The 18,647-nt window shown below is 42.4% G+C and overlaps 1 protein-coding gene across 15 annotated transcripts in view; it reads left to right on the top strand.

The window, feature by feature from the left end:
• The window catches only part of Cald1 (caldesmon 1), a 186,057-nt gene that overhangs the window by 134,596 nt on the left and 32,814 nt on the right, over positions 1-18,647 (top strand). For 10 of the 15 annotated variants that reach the window (XM_076566538.1, XM_076566533.1, XM_016008667.3 and 7 more), the window contains 2 exons: positions 13,367-13,513; positions 17,193-17,586. In XM_076566538.1, the coding sequence (XP_076422653.1) occupies positions 13,367-13,513; positions 17,193-17,586 (541 nt within the window). Of the gene's footprint in view, positions 1-13,366; positions 13,514-17,192; positions 18,136-18,647 lie in introns of all 15 variants that reach the window. The other 5 variants (XM_042273048.2, XM_076566529.1, XM_076566531.1 and 2 more) reach the window with 1 other exon arrangement.

The following is an 18,647-nucleotide window of genomic DNA, read 5'->3' as shown; positions in this document are numbered from 1 at the left end:
TCCCAGATGAATCACAGGCCAGATGATAATTGTTCGTTCCCCCTAAAAATAACTTACAGAAAAGATGCATGGCCTGGGTTTGACCTGCAGGCTGTTGTTTGGCAGTCCCTGGCTTCCATGATGGAAGGCCTTTGTTAACTGGCAGAACACCTTGAGAAAATCCCTAGGCTAGGAAGACACCAGGGATGGGAACTGAAGACCTGGGCCAGTGCTGGTGCTGTAATGAGTGCTGTGAGTCACTGCCCCACCCAGATCCCAGCCTACCATGTGCAAAGGGGTGCTTAAATTAAAATAACCTCCTCAATTCCATCCGATTGTATCCACCTGGGCTCCTAAGCTTTGAACACCTTAACGCAGAAGTGGAGGTTCAGTTGGGAGTCTGCTAGGGAAGGAGTGAAATGAAAGTCTGTTCCGTGGGTACGCAGGGTGGGAGTGAGGCAGCGGAGGACACATCAGCAAGAAAGAGACCAGCGACTCCATTCACAAAGAATTGAAGGCCTAGCTTACTGCTCTTGAGAAGTCTGCCACAAACTACTGTTCTGAATGACCCAAGGATTTGCTGAGCTGAAGGCTCCTCTTGCTGCTGAGATTTATGGAGCTCTTAATATTGCGTAGCTGGCCCCATTTCTTTTATTTCCTCAAGAAAGCTGCAGAATGAGTTGAAACACCTGGAGTGGAGACAGAACTAGAAAATTCTCCTCCATATACGCTGCCATCCATTTAGGCCACGTTTCCATGGGGCTGGACCCTTTAGAGGGATCCTTTCTCAAGATCTGCAGATTGTCTGGTCTGCTCTTTCTCTTACTAGAAGCCATGCTTGGGTTTGTAGCATACACACCAGAGCTTCACTAATGCCCTTCATGCCCTGTGAGCTCTGGCCAGACTGAGTTGTTTGCTTTTCCATGTCCACATTTCCTAACTTTACAACCTTTCATTTGCACTCTATGAATGAAGAAAGGGCCTCTTCCCCCCTACAGACACCCAGCCCTAGATCTGGCTCAAGTGCCACTTTCTCCATGAAGCCTTCTCTGACCCCACAGTTAAAACTGTATTATCCATCCATTTCAATCTCTGTGTCTGTGTCCTTTAATATTTACCACATTTGAACTTCCATTACATCTTTGCACATTTCTTGGCTCACCTATCAAATTATAATTCCATTTTAAGGCATTTGTTCCTCTTGGCTTCCTTTCTCCATGGCTTGAGCAGAACTGTTCCGTCAGCGTCTTCTTAAGGATAGGTTTATTCTAGCCACCTGGTAGAGTGCATAGGCAGTCCCAGCCAGCATCCTATGCCACAAATCAAAACTCCACCTTGGTATCTGCCATATCCCCTGCCTCTGCCTCACATTCTAGGTGTCTACCTACCCCATCCTGCCCACGGTTCATTGCTCTGCTCACTCAACTAAACCAAACTGCCTTCCTTCAGAGTCAGGATCCAGATGGCCAGTGGTTTGGCTACAGAGAGGAATGTACACAAAATTAGAAACCCATATGCTGATGCTGCTGTTGCAAATGGTCATTTGTAATTAAACTATGTGACAGTTTAATAGTCTGTTGTCTCCATTGCTACAGCAGTGGTTGCTTTCGTGTCTAGTCACAAAACAGCATAAGCCTTCCGGGATAGTCATCTTTTGGAATATAGATCTACAAGTCCACATGAGGACTCTTCAAGATACTTTAAGTGCTCTACAAGAATTTCTCTAAGGCTCATATCGCCCTCTCAGAAGCTTAGTAGTTCTCTGGCCCTTCATCTGTCAGTGCTGCTAATTTAATTATATTTACAAATATGCTGCTTGGTTTTGAGTGATACCTCGTCTGTTAAAATGAGGACATTTTCACCTTGAAGGGCATCTTCAAATATGGAAACAGGTTGTCTTTGGTTTAGCTTTTACCAAGCGTAAATGAGGGTCAGCTCATCTCTATTTTGAGCAGGCCCTGTCTTAAGTAAAGTTTCCCCTGACAGGACCATAACCCACTAAGAGCAGAGAAGAATCATTGACTTCCTTTCCCAACAGCAGGGAGGCTAGACCCAGAGGTGGCTGCCAAGTCCCCTGCAAAGATACATGTCCTTTCCTTTGGGCCAAGTGTCCAGGATGTGGTCCTTCATTTTCCATTTCCTGTCTCCCCTCAAGGTTTACCTTCACTTGTAAACAAACCTTTGAAATGCTAGCATGTGGAGGGTAGATGCAAGCCAGTGGATTCTAGATGAGTTTGTGGGAGCTCTGGAGTCAGGGAGTAGGAACCACCCCAATATGCTTTCCTGTTAGAATGACAATCACACCTTTCACTGGTGATACTAGGAACCAGGGCCCTGGTCTCATGCGCCAGTGTATCAGAACTGTCTGGTTCCTGAGGGGAGCTGAGGGACACACAGGGAATCAAGAAGGGAGGCTGTGCCACCCGAGTGGAAAGGACGACTCGGGAAGGAGGAAATGAACAGTAAATCTTTTTCCAATTAAAACCGAGAGTGGAAGCAGAAAAGCTCTGGAGGGCACTTTTCATGGAGGGAAAGATCATAAAAGGTCTGTTATGAAAATCCATTATCCATAAATTCCCCCACATTAAGCACCGCCTGTCTGTCTGGGGAGGATGCTGACAGAGGGTCTGTAAGGACAGGGCGGCCTCCGCCTGCTGTGCACCATTTCCTCCGGGTCTGCAGTACCACTTTCCTTTGCAGGGATTCCCTTTAATTACTCACAGCCTTAGAATCTCCATTTAAGGATATCTTGTCTTCGTTTTTTCCAGTTCCTTTGTTTCTTTTGTCAAATGTTTACCCATGTGATAATGGTACCATAATTGAAAGCAAAACCATATGCAATTATGGACCTGTGTATTGCATCACATGAATTCTTCAAGTCTGGGAGAATGACTGGAGTTTTTAGATCACTCTAAGACTCATCTAAGATGACTTCATGTCTTTTACACGGGAGGATGGAAATGCGTGTTTGACAAGAATTTACTTTCTGATACATCTGTGGTCAGTTGTGGATGCAGCCACGTGGGCTCATGGAACTGTGGGAATCTCCCTACAGCCTTCGTTCAACAGGTGTTAGTCAGCTGTATATCATATCTAGCCTTTTCTGCAAGAAAGAGAGAGATGATAAATATGGTATTGCTAGTCATAGGCACCTGGGTTTTAGTTATCTTCTCATGTTTGACTTTAAAAATTGTCTACATTTAGCCTTATTGTCCACGCACTATATACATTAAAGCAAGATCCTTTGATAAGTATGACAGCCAGAGAGTGTTCCCAGTCTGATTCTACCCCTCTTCCTAGTTTTACTTTAGATTGCCTTTTTTAAAAGTCAAAGAACATTAAGATCCATGTTTTCATAATTCACATGTTCATATTTATGCTATTTGTATTTATTATTCATGATGCTTATTAGAGAATCCTAGGTTGGGATGTAAGACAAGCTAATGCTTGTGAAAACACAGGTAGTAGTTGGTATTAGCTACATTTATTTTGGTTGAATGTTAAAGTGGAAAGTGAGTGTGGTTAATTTCCTTTTAATTAGCTTCTCATCCACTTAATCATTTCCCTTTCTCCTTGTAATTCATTCTGACCAAAGTTTAGCTCAGGCACCAACTAAACAGTCTTGTAGATCTTTTCCATCATCAACCCTCTCTTCCTATACCTACTGTCTTAGTTAGGGCTTTATTGCTGTGAAGAGACACCATGACCATGGCAGCACTTATAAAGGAAAAACTTTTAATTGGGGTGGCTTACATTTCCAGAGGTTTAGTCCATTTTCATCATGGTGCGACATGGTGGCATGCAGGCAGACATGGTGCTGGAGAAGGAGCTGAGAGTCCTACATCTTGATGTACGGTTAAGAGGAAGTGGTCTAAGCTAGTTGTGGCTTGAGCATAGGAGACCTCAAAGCCCAAGCCCACAGTGACACACTTCCTCCAACAAGGCCACACCTCCTAAGAGTGCCTCTCCATATGAGCTTATGGGGACCAATTACATTCAAGCTACCACACCTACCTTTTTTTCATTTTGTTTTTTAAAGACTTTAAGTGTGTGTGTGTGTGTGTGTGTGTGTGTGTGTGTGTGTGTGTGTGTGTATACATTTGGGCAATACCTGCAGAGGCTAGAGGTGATGGATACTTCTGGTGTTCCAGGGTATTGCAAGCTACCAGAAATGGGTGCTAGGAACCGAACTTGGGTCTTCTACAAGAGCAGCTGTGCTCTTAACCATGGGGCCATCTCTCCAGTCCTCCTACTAACCCTTTGTAAACTTTACAAATTAAAAAGTGAATGTTTGTGCCTGAACAAACTTATTGTTTGGATATGGTAGGTTAGATGGGGTGGAACAAATTCATTCCTCTCCATGAGAACATGAATAGATTTCAGTTTATCTCAGGAAACTGTTATGGAATGGCCCTCCCAAATCTGAATTTAATGATACACTTGCTTTCTTTTCAAAAGAAACATGGGAAAAATAACAACTCCATGATAATATAAATCCAGGTTTTTATCCATTTTATTTTCTACTGAATATCATAAGCCATATAGGTTTTTTTTTTAAATTAAAGAAAGTGGCATTAGTTGAATAAGATTCTAGTCATTTATCCCATCCAAAGCTCCAATCTCAAGAAAGGTTTGGAAAGCATGCTTGGGTCCCATCTATCTTTATAAACTACATAGATTCCTATAAACACCAAGGCATGATGCTGTGTGAAAGTCATCAATCATGGTTTGCATATATTATTATTATATGAAGTTTTTAATGGGAAATACTTTTAAAATGCATTATTTGGGAATGCACACCATGGTGCTAAAACTACAAAACAAAAGCAAGAGGGCAATACAAACACTGGAAAATTCAGGCAGGTGTGATTGGGAGACAAAAGAGAGAGGAATGGTATTTAAGAGACGTGCATAAGCCTCTAATTAGCCTCTGGCCATATCTGAGTTGATAGGCATGTACATGTCAGTTTGTCAGTTCTATTATTACTCTTTAAAGTGCAGTTATACTATATTCATTTGCAGGTACAGCACAATTTATGATACAAGTTTTTAATCTAAAAACTAATTTCAATCTATTAGAATATTTTATTTAAATTTTCTAGTGACTATATGCATTGATTCATAAATACTTTGAGAATCTGTTTGTCCTAGGGTAGGACCATTTTAGAATGTTCTCAAATCTGGTGCCCTTGATTTCTTCTAACCAAACCCAATCTATTGGTCAGTTTACCCATAATGCTGATGTAATGGTGCTAAGAACCAGCCTTCTGGTTGTATATAGAGGTACATAGGTGTATATAGAGACAAGAAGATCTTGTTTTTCTTCCCACTGTCTATTGCTCTGTAGCACATAGCCTCATCATGGTCCATGGTTAGAGAAATTTATGTAACTATGGGATACCATCTTTGTATAAAGTAAATGATGGGCTGGTGGTGACAACTGATGAGGACATACATAAGAATGTGAACGTGAAAGTTTGCAAATATTATGGAAACCCAAGTAAATATGGTTGGTATACAAACTTTAGTGACTCAAATATATTCAAGGGACATGGGATGAAAGGAAGAGATGAATTGTGAATAATTAATTAATAAATAATTAATGAATAATTAATTGTCTTCAAAGTAATCTATCTCCTTGTGTGCCTTGACACCAGTAAATATGGCTGAACAGTGATATGATAGGTCAATAAACTCTATAATGAATATATATAGCACATGTTACTTTTCTAACACCACCAAAAAAAGTTCCTTTCATTCAAAGAGGCTTTTTTCCCACTCCTTTATTTTTACACACAAATCTGTTTTCTTTCCCATATTCTGACTGAAAATATTTTTATTTTCTTGGGTTTTATTTTCCCCCATTAAAGCTTTTAATTTCTTTCCTCTTAAGGATGCTAAGGAAAAACTTCAGAATTTGACTTTATATGTATTCAAACCACAATATTTTGCCAACACCACATGTAAACAAAAATATATTTAAGATCCTGGAATGTTTCAATAAACTTCTTTTAACTTCCAAAAATGCACTAAGGCTACTGAACACATAGGACTCTTTTTTGATGGCTCAGGATTTCCCCCTCTTGATCACAGCCTGACCTCAGACTCTCTGAAAGCAAATAAGCCATTTACAGTGCGGGTGAAATGTGCATGGAGAATCTGCTTGCATTTCATATTATGAAAGAAAATCCCTGGGGTTTTGGTAGAAAAAAAAATTAAAAAAAAAATAATAACGGATGTACGTGAGTCATGTTGCCTCCAAACAGTTGATGAGCATATTTTCAACCCACAGAAAGTTTTAACTCTTTAAATCAGATCCTGTCATAAGAACCTCATTAAGACAAGGACTTTGGCAGAAGCAGTAATTAATAATAATAATCCTTCTTGGAAGTTGTGAGGCCCGGGTCTCCTTCTACTAGATGTAGCCTGCATAGAAAGTCTACAGCTGTAAGAAGCTGGAAACGGGGCAGTGACATCTCAGTGACAAACCTGAAATCCCTTTTAAGCAGTATCACTTTCTCTCAGATGAATCACATGAAAGTGGAGGTTCAGTGAGATGCAGAAATATCAGAGCTGATCTTGGGCTCCATCAACTCTCTACCAGCCTTTCAAATCACAAATGATAGATTTCCATAAGATTTATTGTTACAGATGAGAAACGTATTCAGTCTGTTGGCATTTTAGGTGCATTGTTTTTAAGATATGGGAACATGGCAGGAACGATTAAGAAAAACAGATTACAAATTTTGATCTGAGTTAAGTATTTATAACTGATCTCATTATAATACCTTGAGCCTCTCATTTTCTGAGGCTTTTCTCATTGAACCTGTGGATTTTAATGCTCTTAAACATGTGAGGAAATTGGCTCCCTGCCTCCAACAAAAATGGTTACTAATTTTTCTTTTTTTTTTAATTAATACAATATGTTTTGATCATACTCTTTCCCTTCCCTCCCCTCCTCCCAGTTCTTCCCCACTTCCCTACCCATCCAACTTTATGTTCTTTCTCTCTCTGAAAGAAAGAAAGAGAGGAAGAAAGAAAGAAAGAAAGAAAGAAAGAAAGAAAGAAAGAAAGAAAGAAAGAAAGAAAGAAAGAAAGAAAGAAAGAGAGGGAGGGAGGGAGGGAGGGAGGGAGGGAGGGAGGGAGGGAGGGAGGGAGGGAGGGAGGGAGGAAGGAAGGAAGGAAGGAAGGGAGAAAGAGAGAGAAGGAAGGAAGGAAGGAAGGGAGGGAGGGAGGGAGGGAGGAAAGAAGGAAGGAAGGAAGGAAGGAAGGAAGGAAGGAAGGAAGGAAGGAAGGAAGGAAGGAAGGAAGGAAGGAAGGAAGGAAGGAAAGAAAGGGGTAAGGGAAAACAAAACAGACAAATTAAAAATCAGAAAATCAATAAGACAAAAAAAAATACAGAAACCAAAACAAAAATGCACAAAAAATATGGAGTCCTTTTTGTATTGGCCAACTCCTCCTGGGCAAGGGGCCTGTCCTGGAGTGTGGTTTATGTCCCCAGTGACACTGTGTTGGAGAATTTTCCCTTTCTCAGCAGGTATCAGTTGCAAACAGCTTCTTGGCTAGGGGTGAGGTGTGGTGTCCACTTCCCCTGCCCAGTGCTGGGATTTTGTCTGGTGTGAGCCTGTGCAGGTCTTGTGCCTGCTGTCAGTCTCCAGGAGAAACTGTAGGTATATTTCCCTGCTAACAGATCAGGGTTTGTTTTACTATTGTTGTTGTTGATACAATGCTGTTGACAGCATTTCAATGGAACTTTAATGATACCGTCCTGTAGTCTCAAATTAGAAAATTAGCAAACTGGAAAAAGCAAAGAGAAGCAAGAGTTAAATTTAAAAACAACAACAACAACAAAAAAAAAAAAACAAAGGGAAGAGGGGTATTTAAAAAAACATATTTTCTCCTTCATCCCTTTCCTCCCTCCCTCCCTCCCTTGTTTCTTTGTTTCCTTGGTGGTGGTGGTGGTGGTGGTATAGTGTGGTGGTTAGTGTGGTGGTGGTGGTGGTATAGTGTGGTGGTGGTGATGGTGATGTAGTGTGGTGGTGGTGGTGATGGTGGTGATGGTGGTGGTGATGGTGGTGGTGGTAGTGGTGATGGTGGTGATGGTGATGGTGGTGGTGATGGTGGTGGTGATGGTGGTGGTGGTGATGGTGGTGGTGATGGTGGTGGTGGTGATGGTGGTGATGGTGATGGCGGTGGTGGTGGTGGTGGTGGTGGTGATGGTGGTGGTAGTGATGGTGGTGGTGGTGATGGTGGCGGTGGTGATGGTGGTGATGGTGGTGGTGGTGATGGTGGTGGTGATGGTGGTGGTGATGGTGGTGGTGGTGTAGTGTGGTGGTGGTGATGGTGGTGGTGGTATAGTGTGGTGGTGAGGGGGTTAGTGCTGGTGGGGCTGCTACTGGTGGTGGTGGTACTGGGAGTTAAACCTACAGCCTTACATATGCTAGGTTAAGCACTCTACCACTGAGCTATATCCCTAGCCATTATTCTTCAGTTTTTATTTCAAGACCGCATCTGAATTGGTTGCTTGGACTGGCCTTGATTGTATAATACCACCTCAGCCTCCCAAGTACCTGGGAGTACAATGTGTAGCACTATACCCAGACTATCCTGTAGATACTGTGATAAGAATTTCCTCCATGTTGTGCAAGTCATGAACAAAAGTCAATGGTGACTATGGAAGGAGGAAACACGGGAGCAAGAAGACAGAGAGTATGTTGCTGAAGCCAGCTCTATGGTTCCTTTCTCTCGTCTGGTGTAGATTTAGTTCTTGATGGACTGATACAAAGAAGCTGAATCCTCAATGATTTCCCTGCTCATTGTATTTGCAATGATTTTATTTGTTTGAACCTATCAATCTGAAAAGCCCGGAATTTAACAAGGTCATATACAGAAGGTAGCAAAGTTCCGGTGTTAGAGACTCTTGGAACAGCCAGGCATTATGAAAGAGTTTTCCTGGCGTGGTTGTCTTAGTTTTCTTATCAAGGCCCTGACAGCAGGGCCTTTAAGCAATGGTTCTGAGAATGAAAGAAACACCAGCCCTTTACTTTTTCATGCTGTGGACACACATGTCAAGTAGCATGTAATTATTGTGAGCTTTGGGGATTGTTTGCACTAGTTTGTAAGTATTACATTCGAGTACGTGATAGATTCCCTCCCTTTGTCCCAAATATCTGCTGAGTCATTTTGCTCTCAGCAATACTGACCTTCCACTGGAAAGGTCCATCAACTTTCCAGGTGTTTGTGACGAGAGATGAGCAGAGGCAGTTGCCAAGAAACAAAGCACAACACTCCATTGTAAACCCTCTCACAGCCAGCATGGCTCAGGAGCTCATGGACCCCCAGATGTTTTATTTAATAGAGTGTTCCTTGGTGGACTTGGGGCTTGCCAGTTTTTTAAAAGTCACAATGACATGCATTTGATTAAAACTGTATAAAATGTAGTTGAGTCCTTCTCAGTTGGTTCAGAGGACCTCAGGATCCCACAAGGCTCCCATATCATCTGGGAAAGGTGGTTGCTTGTGTGCCGTGGACACAGTGGATTGGCTGATACTGGAATCTGCTGAAATTTCATGGAAGTAAAAATGGGTTGGTATGCCTCTCTGACCATCTGGTTAGATAGGAATTTTCTCAGTCAGCAGCATTTCAAACAAGGTTAAGGCTGATGTGTGGAAAATCAGAGCTGCTAACACTCTGTCTTTAATGGAGAACAGAGTTACTGCTATTGCAGATGGAGTAAGGATCCTCGTCCTTGTCTGTCTTTTTGGACAAATTCTGTGTCATGGTGAAGTGGGCATGCCCACATATCACTGGAATTATGTTAACTTTATCAGTGCTTCAAAAGCCTCCAAAGAAAGTGTCTTCAACTTCATAAACACAGAACTTCTAACTTCTGAGAAGTTTTGAAGTCCTTGTACCACTGCTTATAGGGGCATAAAGTTAGAGAAACATTTAATAACCAGCAGGAAAAATATTAGGGTATAGTATACCTACATAATTACCATCTGGTGTATGTAGATATAAAATACTGTTTTCATTGACGTAGTTTGTTAATGTGTTAAAATGTAGCCATGACTAAGTTTAATTAAAGGAACTGTTCATGAAATAATACATATAAGATGGCCCTACTTTATTAAAAATGTATTATTTCCATACCCAAGAACATATGTATAGAATACATCAAATTTGTATCATGTCAGAGCTTAGTTGACATGATCCTAAGCAGTTGATTTTCACTTTTATCTTTATACATTAGGTAACAGCCTAGTTTTAAAACACAAGAGTCCATTACGTTCAAAATCAGAAGAGCAAACCACTTGATTTTTTTTTTCAATAAGAAAAAAAAAATCCTAGCTGGGTGTTATAGCACATACCTTTAATCCCAGCACTTGGGAATCAAAAGCAGTTGGATCTGTGTTGAGTTTGAGGCCAGTCTGGTCTACAGAGTGAGTTCTAGGACAGTCAGAGTCACTATCTCTGAACCCCCAAGCTGCCCCCCCCCTAAAAAAGAAAAGAAAAGAAGAAATAAATCAGTGGTGGAAGTATAAAAGACAGGCTAATTTTAGAAGCCATAAATTACTTGGCTGTCTGAGGGCCAGTGTAGGAGTCTCACAGTTGAGGAGTTTGTCATCCACACAGTTTGACTTATAAAGTCAGCTGATAGGTTCTTTTTTGGCTGTGTGTGTGTGTGTGTGTGTGTGTGTGTGTGTGTGTGTGTGTGTGTGCGCGCGCGCGCGCATGTGTGCTCATATGTGTATAGGTTTGTGTGTACAAGGAGACCAGATTGATGTCGAGTGTTTTCTTCAGTCACTCTCCACCTTGTAAACTGAGGCAGGGTCTCTCCATTGAACTTAGAGCTTACTGATCCAGCTATTCTAGTTAGCTTGCTCTGGGCATTCCCCTGTCTTAGTATTTACATGGTGCTGAGGATTGTAACACCAGTGCTTACACTTGTGTGGCAGATGCTTACCGAGAGTGTACCACCTGCCTTGTCCTACCTGATACGTTCTTCATCCACAGACTGGGCCCGTTAGGACTGAAAATAGCCTGAAACCATGACGGTGCTTCTGTTGTTGTTTGAACGTGGTAAACAACTGTAATTCCTCATTTTATTAGCATCAGTAAAAGATTGTTCCCAAGCAATCTCCGGTAGCTGTGTCCCAGAAGAAGGGCTATAAGCAGCGAGTGGGTTCCGCACAGATCTTCAGTTTCAATAAGCAGGAAGAATTAGAAGAGACAGTGGAGATGGTCCATTTGCTCAGGTCACTCCTCCAATGAGAAATACAAGAGGATGGAAGGCTGGCCATGACCCGGCCATGGAAACAAAACAAGTTTATCTCCCAGCTAAATGCTGTCAGCACCTAGGAAGCTTTCAGAGTCGGTAGGAGAAAGAGAGTGGCATCTCAAATATCCTGGGAAACTCTGGCTTGAATCTGATGGCTTTGCAAGAGGGAGAGTTTTGCTTTTAGCATGGAGATGTGCCTTTCACATCTCCTGCTTGTCTCAAAAGAAGGCTTCAAAACAGACAGTGCTTTCATGACTGATCCTGAGATGGAGAGACCAAATAAAAAATTCCTCTTTAATTAGCTTGAGGAGCAGTTGTTAAGTACTCTTCTCTCCGCTGTGTTTGGAGCGGTCTACTGAGAAATAAGCCAAGGAAATAGTAGGCCAAGAATCAGGAAGCCAAGCCACTGGGAAGGGCTCTCTCCTGCATCATACCTGAATTAGAAGGGAACATTTGTATCATGTCATGTTGTCCCTTCACACTCAACACGTCTAAAACCAAACTCATCTTTGCTCACAAGGCCGCTCCTTAGCTGAACTCTACTAACAACAAACAAGAAGATGCCACACTTTACCGCGCTCTATTGTAACAGCCATTATTTCTAATTGATTGCCACTCTTAGGGACAAGGAAACTTAGGACAGGTTGATCAAAGGGCCACATATTCCTAAGAGATCAGTCTTAAAACCAAGTTTTCTGACTATTAATTTAGTCATACATTAATTCTACCATGTTACTCTTCCCTCCATATTTGTGGAAAATTACCAGTCAGTTTAATAGAATACATAGTAGATATATAGATAGAACATATACATACTTTATTTATATTGACATTTGACACACTAGCAGATTTTAGTGAGTATGAAGTCAGATTTTTCTGAAGTAACAAAAAGCAAATAAACAAACCTTCAGAAGTTTTAACATTCATAGTATTATTGAAGTAAAAAGAGGACACAGATAGAAGTACTGGATCTAAGGCCAAACATGCCTGGTTTGTAGATCTAAAATGAACAATCTACCACCAGTCACATGTGATGGACTGTTCACATAGGGTTCTGGTATTTGGTTTTCTTTCATTGGAAAATGAATTTATCTTTATAATTATATACAAATTAAAAGTTTGTGCCACTTAGGGACATCTCTTGCTTTGGGGTTGAGGAGATTGCTCAGGGGTTAAAGCTCCCACCGAATAAGGAGGACCGAGGTTCAGATCCTACATAAGTACAGGTGGGGTGGCCCACCTGTAATTCCAACCTGGAGCAAGTTAGCTAGCTGGCCGTCAGCAGACTCCCTGCTTCAACGAACAGGTGGAAAGCAATCAAGAAACATTCCTAACATCAGCATAGGGCCTCCACAGACATGTGCACACATGTGTATGTGCACACATATACACATGCAAACACACATGCACACACAGCACAGCATGCAGGTGGTGGGATATAATACATGGTTTAGTAAACAAGACGTTTTCATGAAGCAAGAACGAATACATGTTTTAGTGAACAAAAGGTGGTTGATATGCTCTCACAATGCACACACTGTGAAGCCACCTACCAATGGTCAATGATACACACACCCTGGAATAACAAAATCTGACCAAAGAAGATGTTCGGTGTCCTCAGTTTTAGGGAACAACTTGGGCTTATTAGCAGCAGAGTCTTGGTTTAATAGTAATGGTAACCGGATTCCTTTCTAATCTTTGTGCCAGTGCTGCCTCTAGTTCACACAATACACTGAGTCCTTTTTAATACATGTGTTGATTATTTGAGTTCAATACTTGCTCTTTCCACCTCTAAATCTTGCATGTGACAATCAGCTCAGCATGGAAGTCCAAATATGCTAACCTACAGCCTCCAAAGGCAGCCTGCTTTGGTGTAGATGTTCTGGTTTGTTTGATCAATGTAAATCATTCCCTGAGTCATTGGCTTAGTGCTTTTCAAATACTAAAACGTTGGAAAACAAACGGGTTGGGTTTCCAAACTTAAGAATGTGGACCATACTTTTAGAACCTGGCTCATTAGTAGCCATTCAAGGCTGCTGGGCCAGGACATTACTGACAACATTTGTCGGCTGGTGTGCTCAGGACCCTGTCTTTCTGATGTTGCAGAATCGCCTATCAGAGGAATGATGATGACGAGGAAGAGGCCGCCAGGGAACGGCGCCGCCGAGCCCGGCAGGAAAGGCTGCGTCAGAAGCAGGAGGAAGAGTCCTTGGGACAGGTGACAGACCAGGTGGAAGCCCATGCCCAGAACAGGTACTGTCCTCTTCTCAGTGGGGCATCTCTGCGTGGGTCTTAGCCTACCCTGTTGAATGGAGTTTGCTAGCAAATCATTGCCTTCTCAGACCAACTCAACCATGATTGTTTGGTTGGTTGGTTGGTTTTGGTTGTGTTAAGATGGGTCTGATTGGGTATCTATCCCAAGCTGGAACTCACTGTGTAGCCCAGGTTGTATGTGGTTTTGCTTTCTTTTATTTAGTGTATGTTCAGAGGAGGTTGCTAATAGCTCCATTAACTTGGTCTATTTAAAAAAAAAAAAATCTTCAAGGGAAGTGTCATGGCCTCTTCGGCTCATTTCCCAGAGTGGTCTTGCAAATGTTGAAGCGCAAGACAAGTTTAACAAGAAATTTAATGTTTAGGTAGAAGGTAGCAACCTTGGTCTTTGGTGATTAGTTCGGAATTGGGGAGGAAGTGTTGTCAAGAGAATGGAGGGGCAGGTATGATCACTGGGTTTCACTCCCTTTCTTTGAATCCCAACTTAACAAAGTGTGTTCCTTCACTGTACTAAGTACAACCATAGCTCCCTTTGAAGACTACTGCTCAGCTGCAGAAAGATGAGAGTATGTGTAAAACACCCAGTGCCCTGCACGCAGTAAGTCCATGATACAGTGTGCTCTTGGCAGAGTCTCACAGAAAGGGGACAGAAGCCCCATTCGCTGCCTTTTTTGTTTCCAAGCTGAAGGAAGGGGGCAAAATAGTTTTCAAAATGACATTTTGAGGCCTTTCCTGAATCTGGTTATCAGTGAGTGTTCAGCAATGGTTTTAAAGGTTACAACTGATTGTTTTGTTCTGCTTGCTTCTGAAAACCTTGCTTCTGGACTGAGATAACAGTGCTGTGCAGGTCTAGCATGTAAGGCTCTGGGTTTGAGCTTCGGCTCAATAAAAAAAAATCAACAGCCCATACATAGGTCTTGTTTCTACTTACATTTCATTTCTGCTTTAATTTTATTATTAGCTATTTTATGAGACTACCTAAATTTGCAGGTTCTTTTGCCAAGCATGATGGTGCACGCTTATCATCCTAGCATTCAAAAGGTTAAAGCAGGAGCAGGAAGGAGTTCATGGCCAACTTGACTTTTTAGTGAGTGCAAGGCTAGCCTGGGCTACATGTATCAAAAGAACTAAAAAAAAAAGTTTTTTTTTTAAATGAAATATATTGAGGTCTGAACATGTGATTTCTTGCAGACCTATTAATTATCTATAAATATAAAGTGCCTTCTTGGGGCTAAACAGCTCTAACTGGCACTTAACCATCTGCTGATGATTGTTACCATGATCTTTTTTAAAAAAAAAAAAAAGCAAAGAAAGGCTCAGTAGAATCTGTTGATTTCTTAACAGTATTTTTGTCAGGATAGCACTTTGGAATTTGTGGTACCTTTTTAAAACATCAGAACTCAGTTGATCCAAGCATCCTGTACATAGACCTTTTCCCTTGAACTCCCAGTTCTTTGTATTTCTGTGGACATGTCATCCATATGTGACTAATTCACAGAGACAGTGTCCCGCAGCAACAGCAGAGGCCAAAAGGCTTAAAATCTAGGATTTCCTTGGCCATATTTTGTTGTTAAATATGAAATGTATTTTTCCAAAACCAAGTGAACTTGAACATCAGAAGAGCCAAGTTTGGTATGAACCATGAAATTTGATGGAGTTTCTAAACATTGCAAGACATACGCTTCCAGCTCTGGTCACAGTTCTGGTCTCACATGACTGGTAATTCCAGCCAGGAGTAGCCAACGCCCTTGGTCTGGGCAGTGTCCAGCACTGGAAGAGTGAGGAGATGATAGACATGCTACAGTTTGGATTTTACATTTCTTTTCTTTTTAAGTAAACATTGGATTTAGCTAGTCTTTACCAATTGGAAAGAAGGAGAAAAAGTTCTTTATTCTTGGAAACCTAGACAAAGAAGTTAGATCAGCTCGATTAGTTATGGTAATGTTGCTATAGCAATTTCAGTATTTTAACAGTGTACTAATGCATTGTGTAAATTCTTGTTTACTAGATCAGATGCTTTCCACCTTATTTTTATTTTAATACTTTCATTTTTTTTATTATTATTTGTTTGAGACCAGGTGTTGTAGAATATTATTTTAAAGTGTGTTACTTTTTTTGTGTTGCATTTGTTTAACTCTGTGAAGCTGTGTTACTGTGCCTGTCTAAAACACCTGATGGTCTAATAAAGAGCTGAACGGTCAATAGTGAGGCAGGAGAGAGAAATAGGTGGGGCTGGTAAGCAGAGAGGATAAACAGAAGGAGAAATCTGGGAGGAAAAGAGAAAGTAGCCAGAGAAGGAGGAGGACTCCAGGAGCCAGCCACGCAGCTACACAGCAAGCCACTGAGTAAGAGTAAGATTTACAGAAGTAAGAGAATGGGAAAAGCCAAAGGCAAAAGGTAGATGGGATAATTTAAGTTAAGGAAAGCTGTCAAGCAACAAGCCAAGCCAAGGTCGGGCATTTATAAGTAAGACTAAGCCTCTGTGTGTGATTTATATGGGAGCTAGATGGCAGGCCCTCCAAAAGAGCAAAAACAAACAACAACAGGGTCTCACTGTGTATCCCTCGTTGTCCTGGAACTTACTATGTAAACCAGGTAGGCCTCAAACTCACAGTGATACATCTGCCTCTGTCTTCCAAATGCTGGGATTAAAGGTGTGCACCACCACACCTGGATGTCCACTTTTTTTTTGAAGACAGGGTCTTTCACCCAACCTGGAGTTCACTGATTCAGCTAGACTGGCTGGTCAGTGAGTCCCAGGATCCATCTGTCTTTCTTTCCCCCATGACTCTGTTACCCCATAAGGATCCAGAGCCTGCTGAACACCAAGGGAGCTGGCAAGCAAAGAGAATATACACTTGTTCAATTGCTTTGGTCTGCACACATCATTTATGTTCACATTTCATTGGTCACCTGGTCCTGTCTAAGTACAAAGAAGGGCAGAGGGTAGAAAATGCCATCCTTGACTGGCAATCACTACCCTATGAATTGTGGAGGACATTTAGATGTCTCCAAAGTGAAGACTGCTGGCATAAACGTCGAATCTCCACACTGTACATACTCTTCCTCCTCTAAATACCTCAGGCCCCACCAATCCAGATCAGGAATGCCTAGGTGGCGTGAATATGAAACCATGATGCTCACAGAATTCACTCATTATTCTGATTTGAGCCTTGTCATACTTGGGATCCACAGTGACCCAGATTCTGAAATCACAGTTTAAGTACAAATAGTTTGTAAGGTAATCCAAGGAAAAATGGTAGGGCTGTAGGTAAGTGAGCCAGGGCGGGCAAGGCAACTAAGTGAAGGTTGCTTTTTGGCATAAGTGGCCACTGTGGTTATCTGGAACATAACTCTGGTAAGAGCCATGACTGTAGAATTATCCTTCAAAACAGAGAAAGACCGAAGAGTTTATATGATGACACTCCTTAGCTTTTGTTGGATGACATTAATACTCAAAGCTCCTACAGCAGATTGAGGAGACACAGTGACCTGAGAAAGACTTGGTTAGGTGCAGTTGGAAGCCAGACAAGCAGGCATAGAGTGGTAACATCTAGGGGCATGTGAGCTGGACACTGCTAGCTTTGCTCTGGTTATGGGTGACTCTAGATGACTGGTTAACCAACAAGCTGTCTTTGGTGTTGTTCCTTCTGTCATCCAGTGTCCCTGATGAAGAGTCTAAGCCAGCCACCACGAACACTCAGGTAGAAGGTGATGAGGAGGCTGCCTTACTGGAGCGCCTGGCTAGGCGAGAAGAGAGGCGTCAAAAACGCCTCCAGGAAGCCCTCGAGCGTCAGAAGGAGTTTGATCCAACTATCACAGATGCCAGTCTGTCCGTCCCAAGCAGAAGAATGCAAAATGACATGGCAGAAAATGAAACAGCAGAGAAGGAAGAAAAAAGAGAGAGTCGCCCAGGACGATATGAGGTGGAGGAAACAGAAGTCGTCACCAAGTCCTACCAGAAGAACAGCTATCAGGATGCTGAAGACAAAAAGAAAGAAGAACAGGAGGAGGAGGAAGAGAAGCTGAAGGGAGGGAGCCTTGGCGAAAATCAGGTAGAGAAGACGGTAGAAGAGAAAACACCAGAACCCCAAGAGGAAGCCGTGGTAACGGTACTGGAAAATGGGCAAGTCAGTGCAGAAGAGTCCAAAATAGAGGGGGAGGGGGAAGAGGACCCAGAGGAGATAGCCCGTCGGCAAAGGATGGAGGAGGAAGAAAGAGAGAGAGCCGAGGCAGAGAGGCTGAGGTTGGAAGCGGAAGAAAGAGAAAGAGCCCAGGCTGAGCAGGACAGGAAGCTAGCAGAGGAGAGGGCAAGAGTTGAAGCTGAGCAAAAGGCTGCTGCGGAAGAAAGGGAAAGGAGGGAGGCAGAGGAGCGGGCAAGGGCTGAGGAGGAGCAGAGAAGAGCAGCTGAGGAGCAGCAGAGGGCCAGGGCGGCGGAGGAGGAGGAGAAGGCTAGGATAGAAGAGCAGAGGCGACAAAAGCAGCTGGAGGAGCAAGAAACCAAGGACAAGGGGGAGAAGGGAGTGGAGAAAGCAGAAAGGAAAGGAGTGAACGAAAGGAAAGCCCAAGAAGACAGACTCCAGACAGCTGTCCTAAAGAAGCAGGTACAGTAAGCACTGGGCACCCACTGTGTGATGCCTGGGCACCCACTGTGTGATGCCAGGGTCTCAGGAGCCATGCAATGCACACCAAACTGGGGGCTGAGGCCTCGTGCACATCACCTCACGTGCTTGATCATTTGGCAAGCTGTTCATTTTTTTTTTCCAGGCCATAGCAATACCCAAGCCTGAAGCAATCCAACTATGGCTAAGTATGCAATTAGCCAAATTCATAGGACAACCATTTATTAATGAGAAATTAATTGCTCTGTGCTTGGGTGTTATGGCTATATAAAAAAAAATGAATTAACCCAAGATGATGAATGTGGTAGGGCTGTGTTGGCTTGTCTCTGCGTCTGCATCTGAACCCCCTCTTTCTGATGTCTTTCCTGGGTGTACATGAGGCAAGAGGCCTATACTTCTCACCTCACTCTGGCGTTTGATAGTAATTTTTTTTTAATTATAAAATTAGGGGTGGGAGTTAATAAAGAATTAAGTTCCGACATTTAATATTAGCA

This window comes from Peromyscus maniculatus, chromosome 3 (assembly GCF_049852395.1).
Source record: "Peromyscus maniculatus bairdii isolate BWxNUB_F1_BW_parent chromosome 3, HU_Pman_BW_mat_3.1, whole genome shotgun sequence".
In the NCBI taxonomy this organism is placed as follows: Eukaryota; Metazoa; Chordata; class Mammalia; order Rodentia; family Cricetidae; genus Peromyscus; species Peromyscus maniculatus.
The sequence above is the reverse complement of the archived record's forward strand: the minus strand, read 5'-3'. Positions and strand labels throughout refer to the sequence as shown.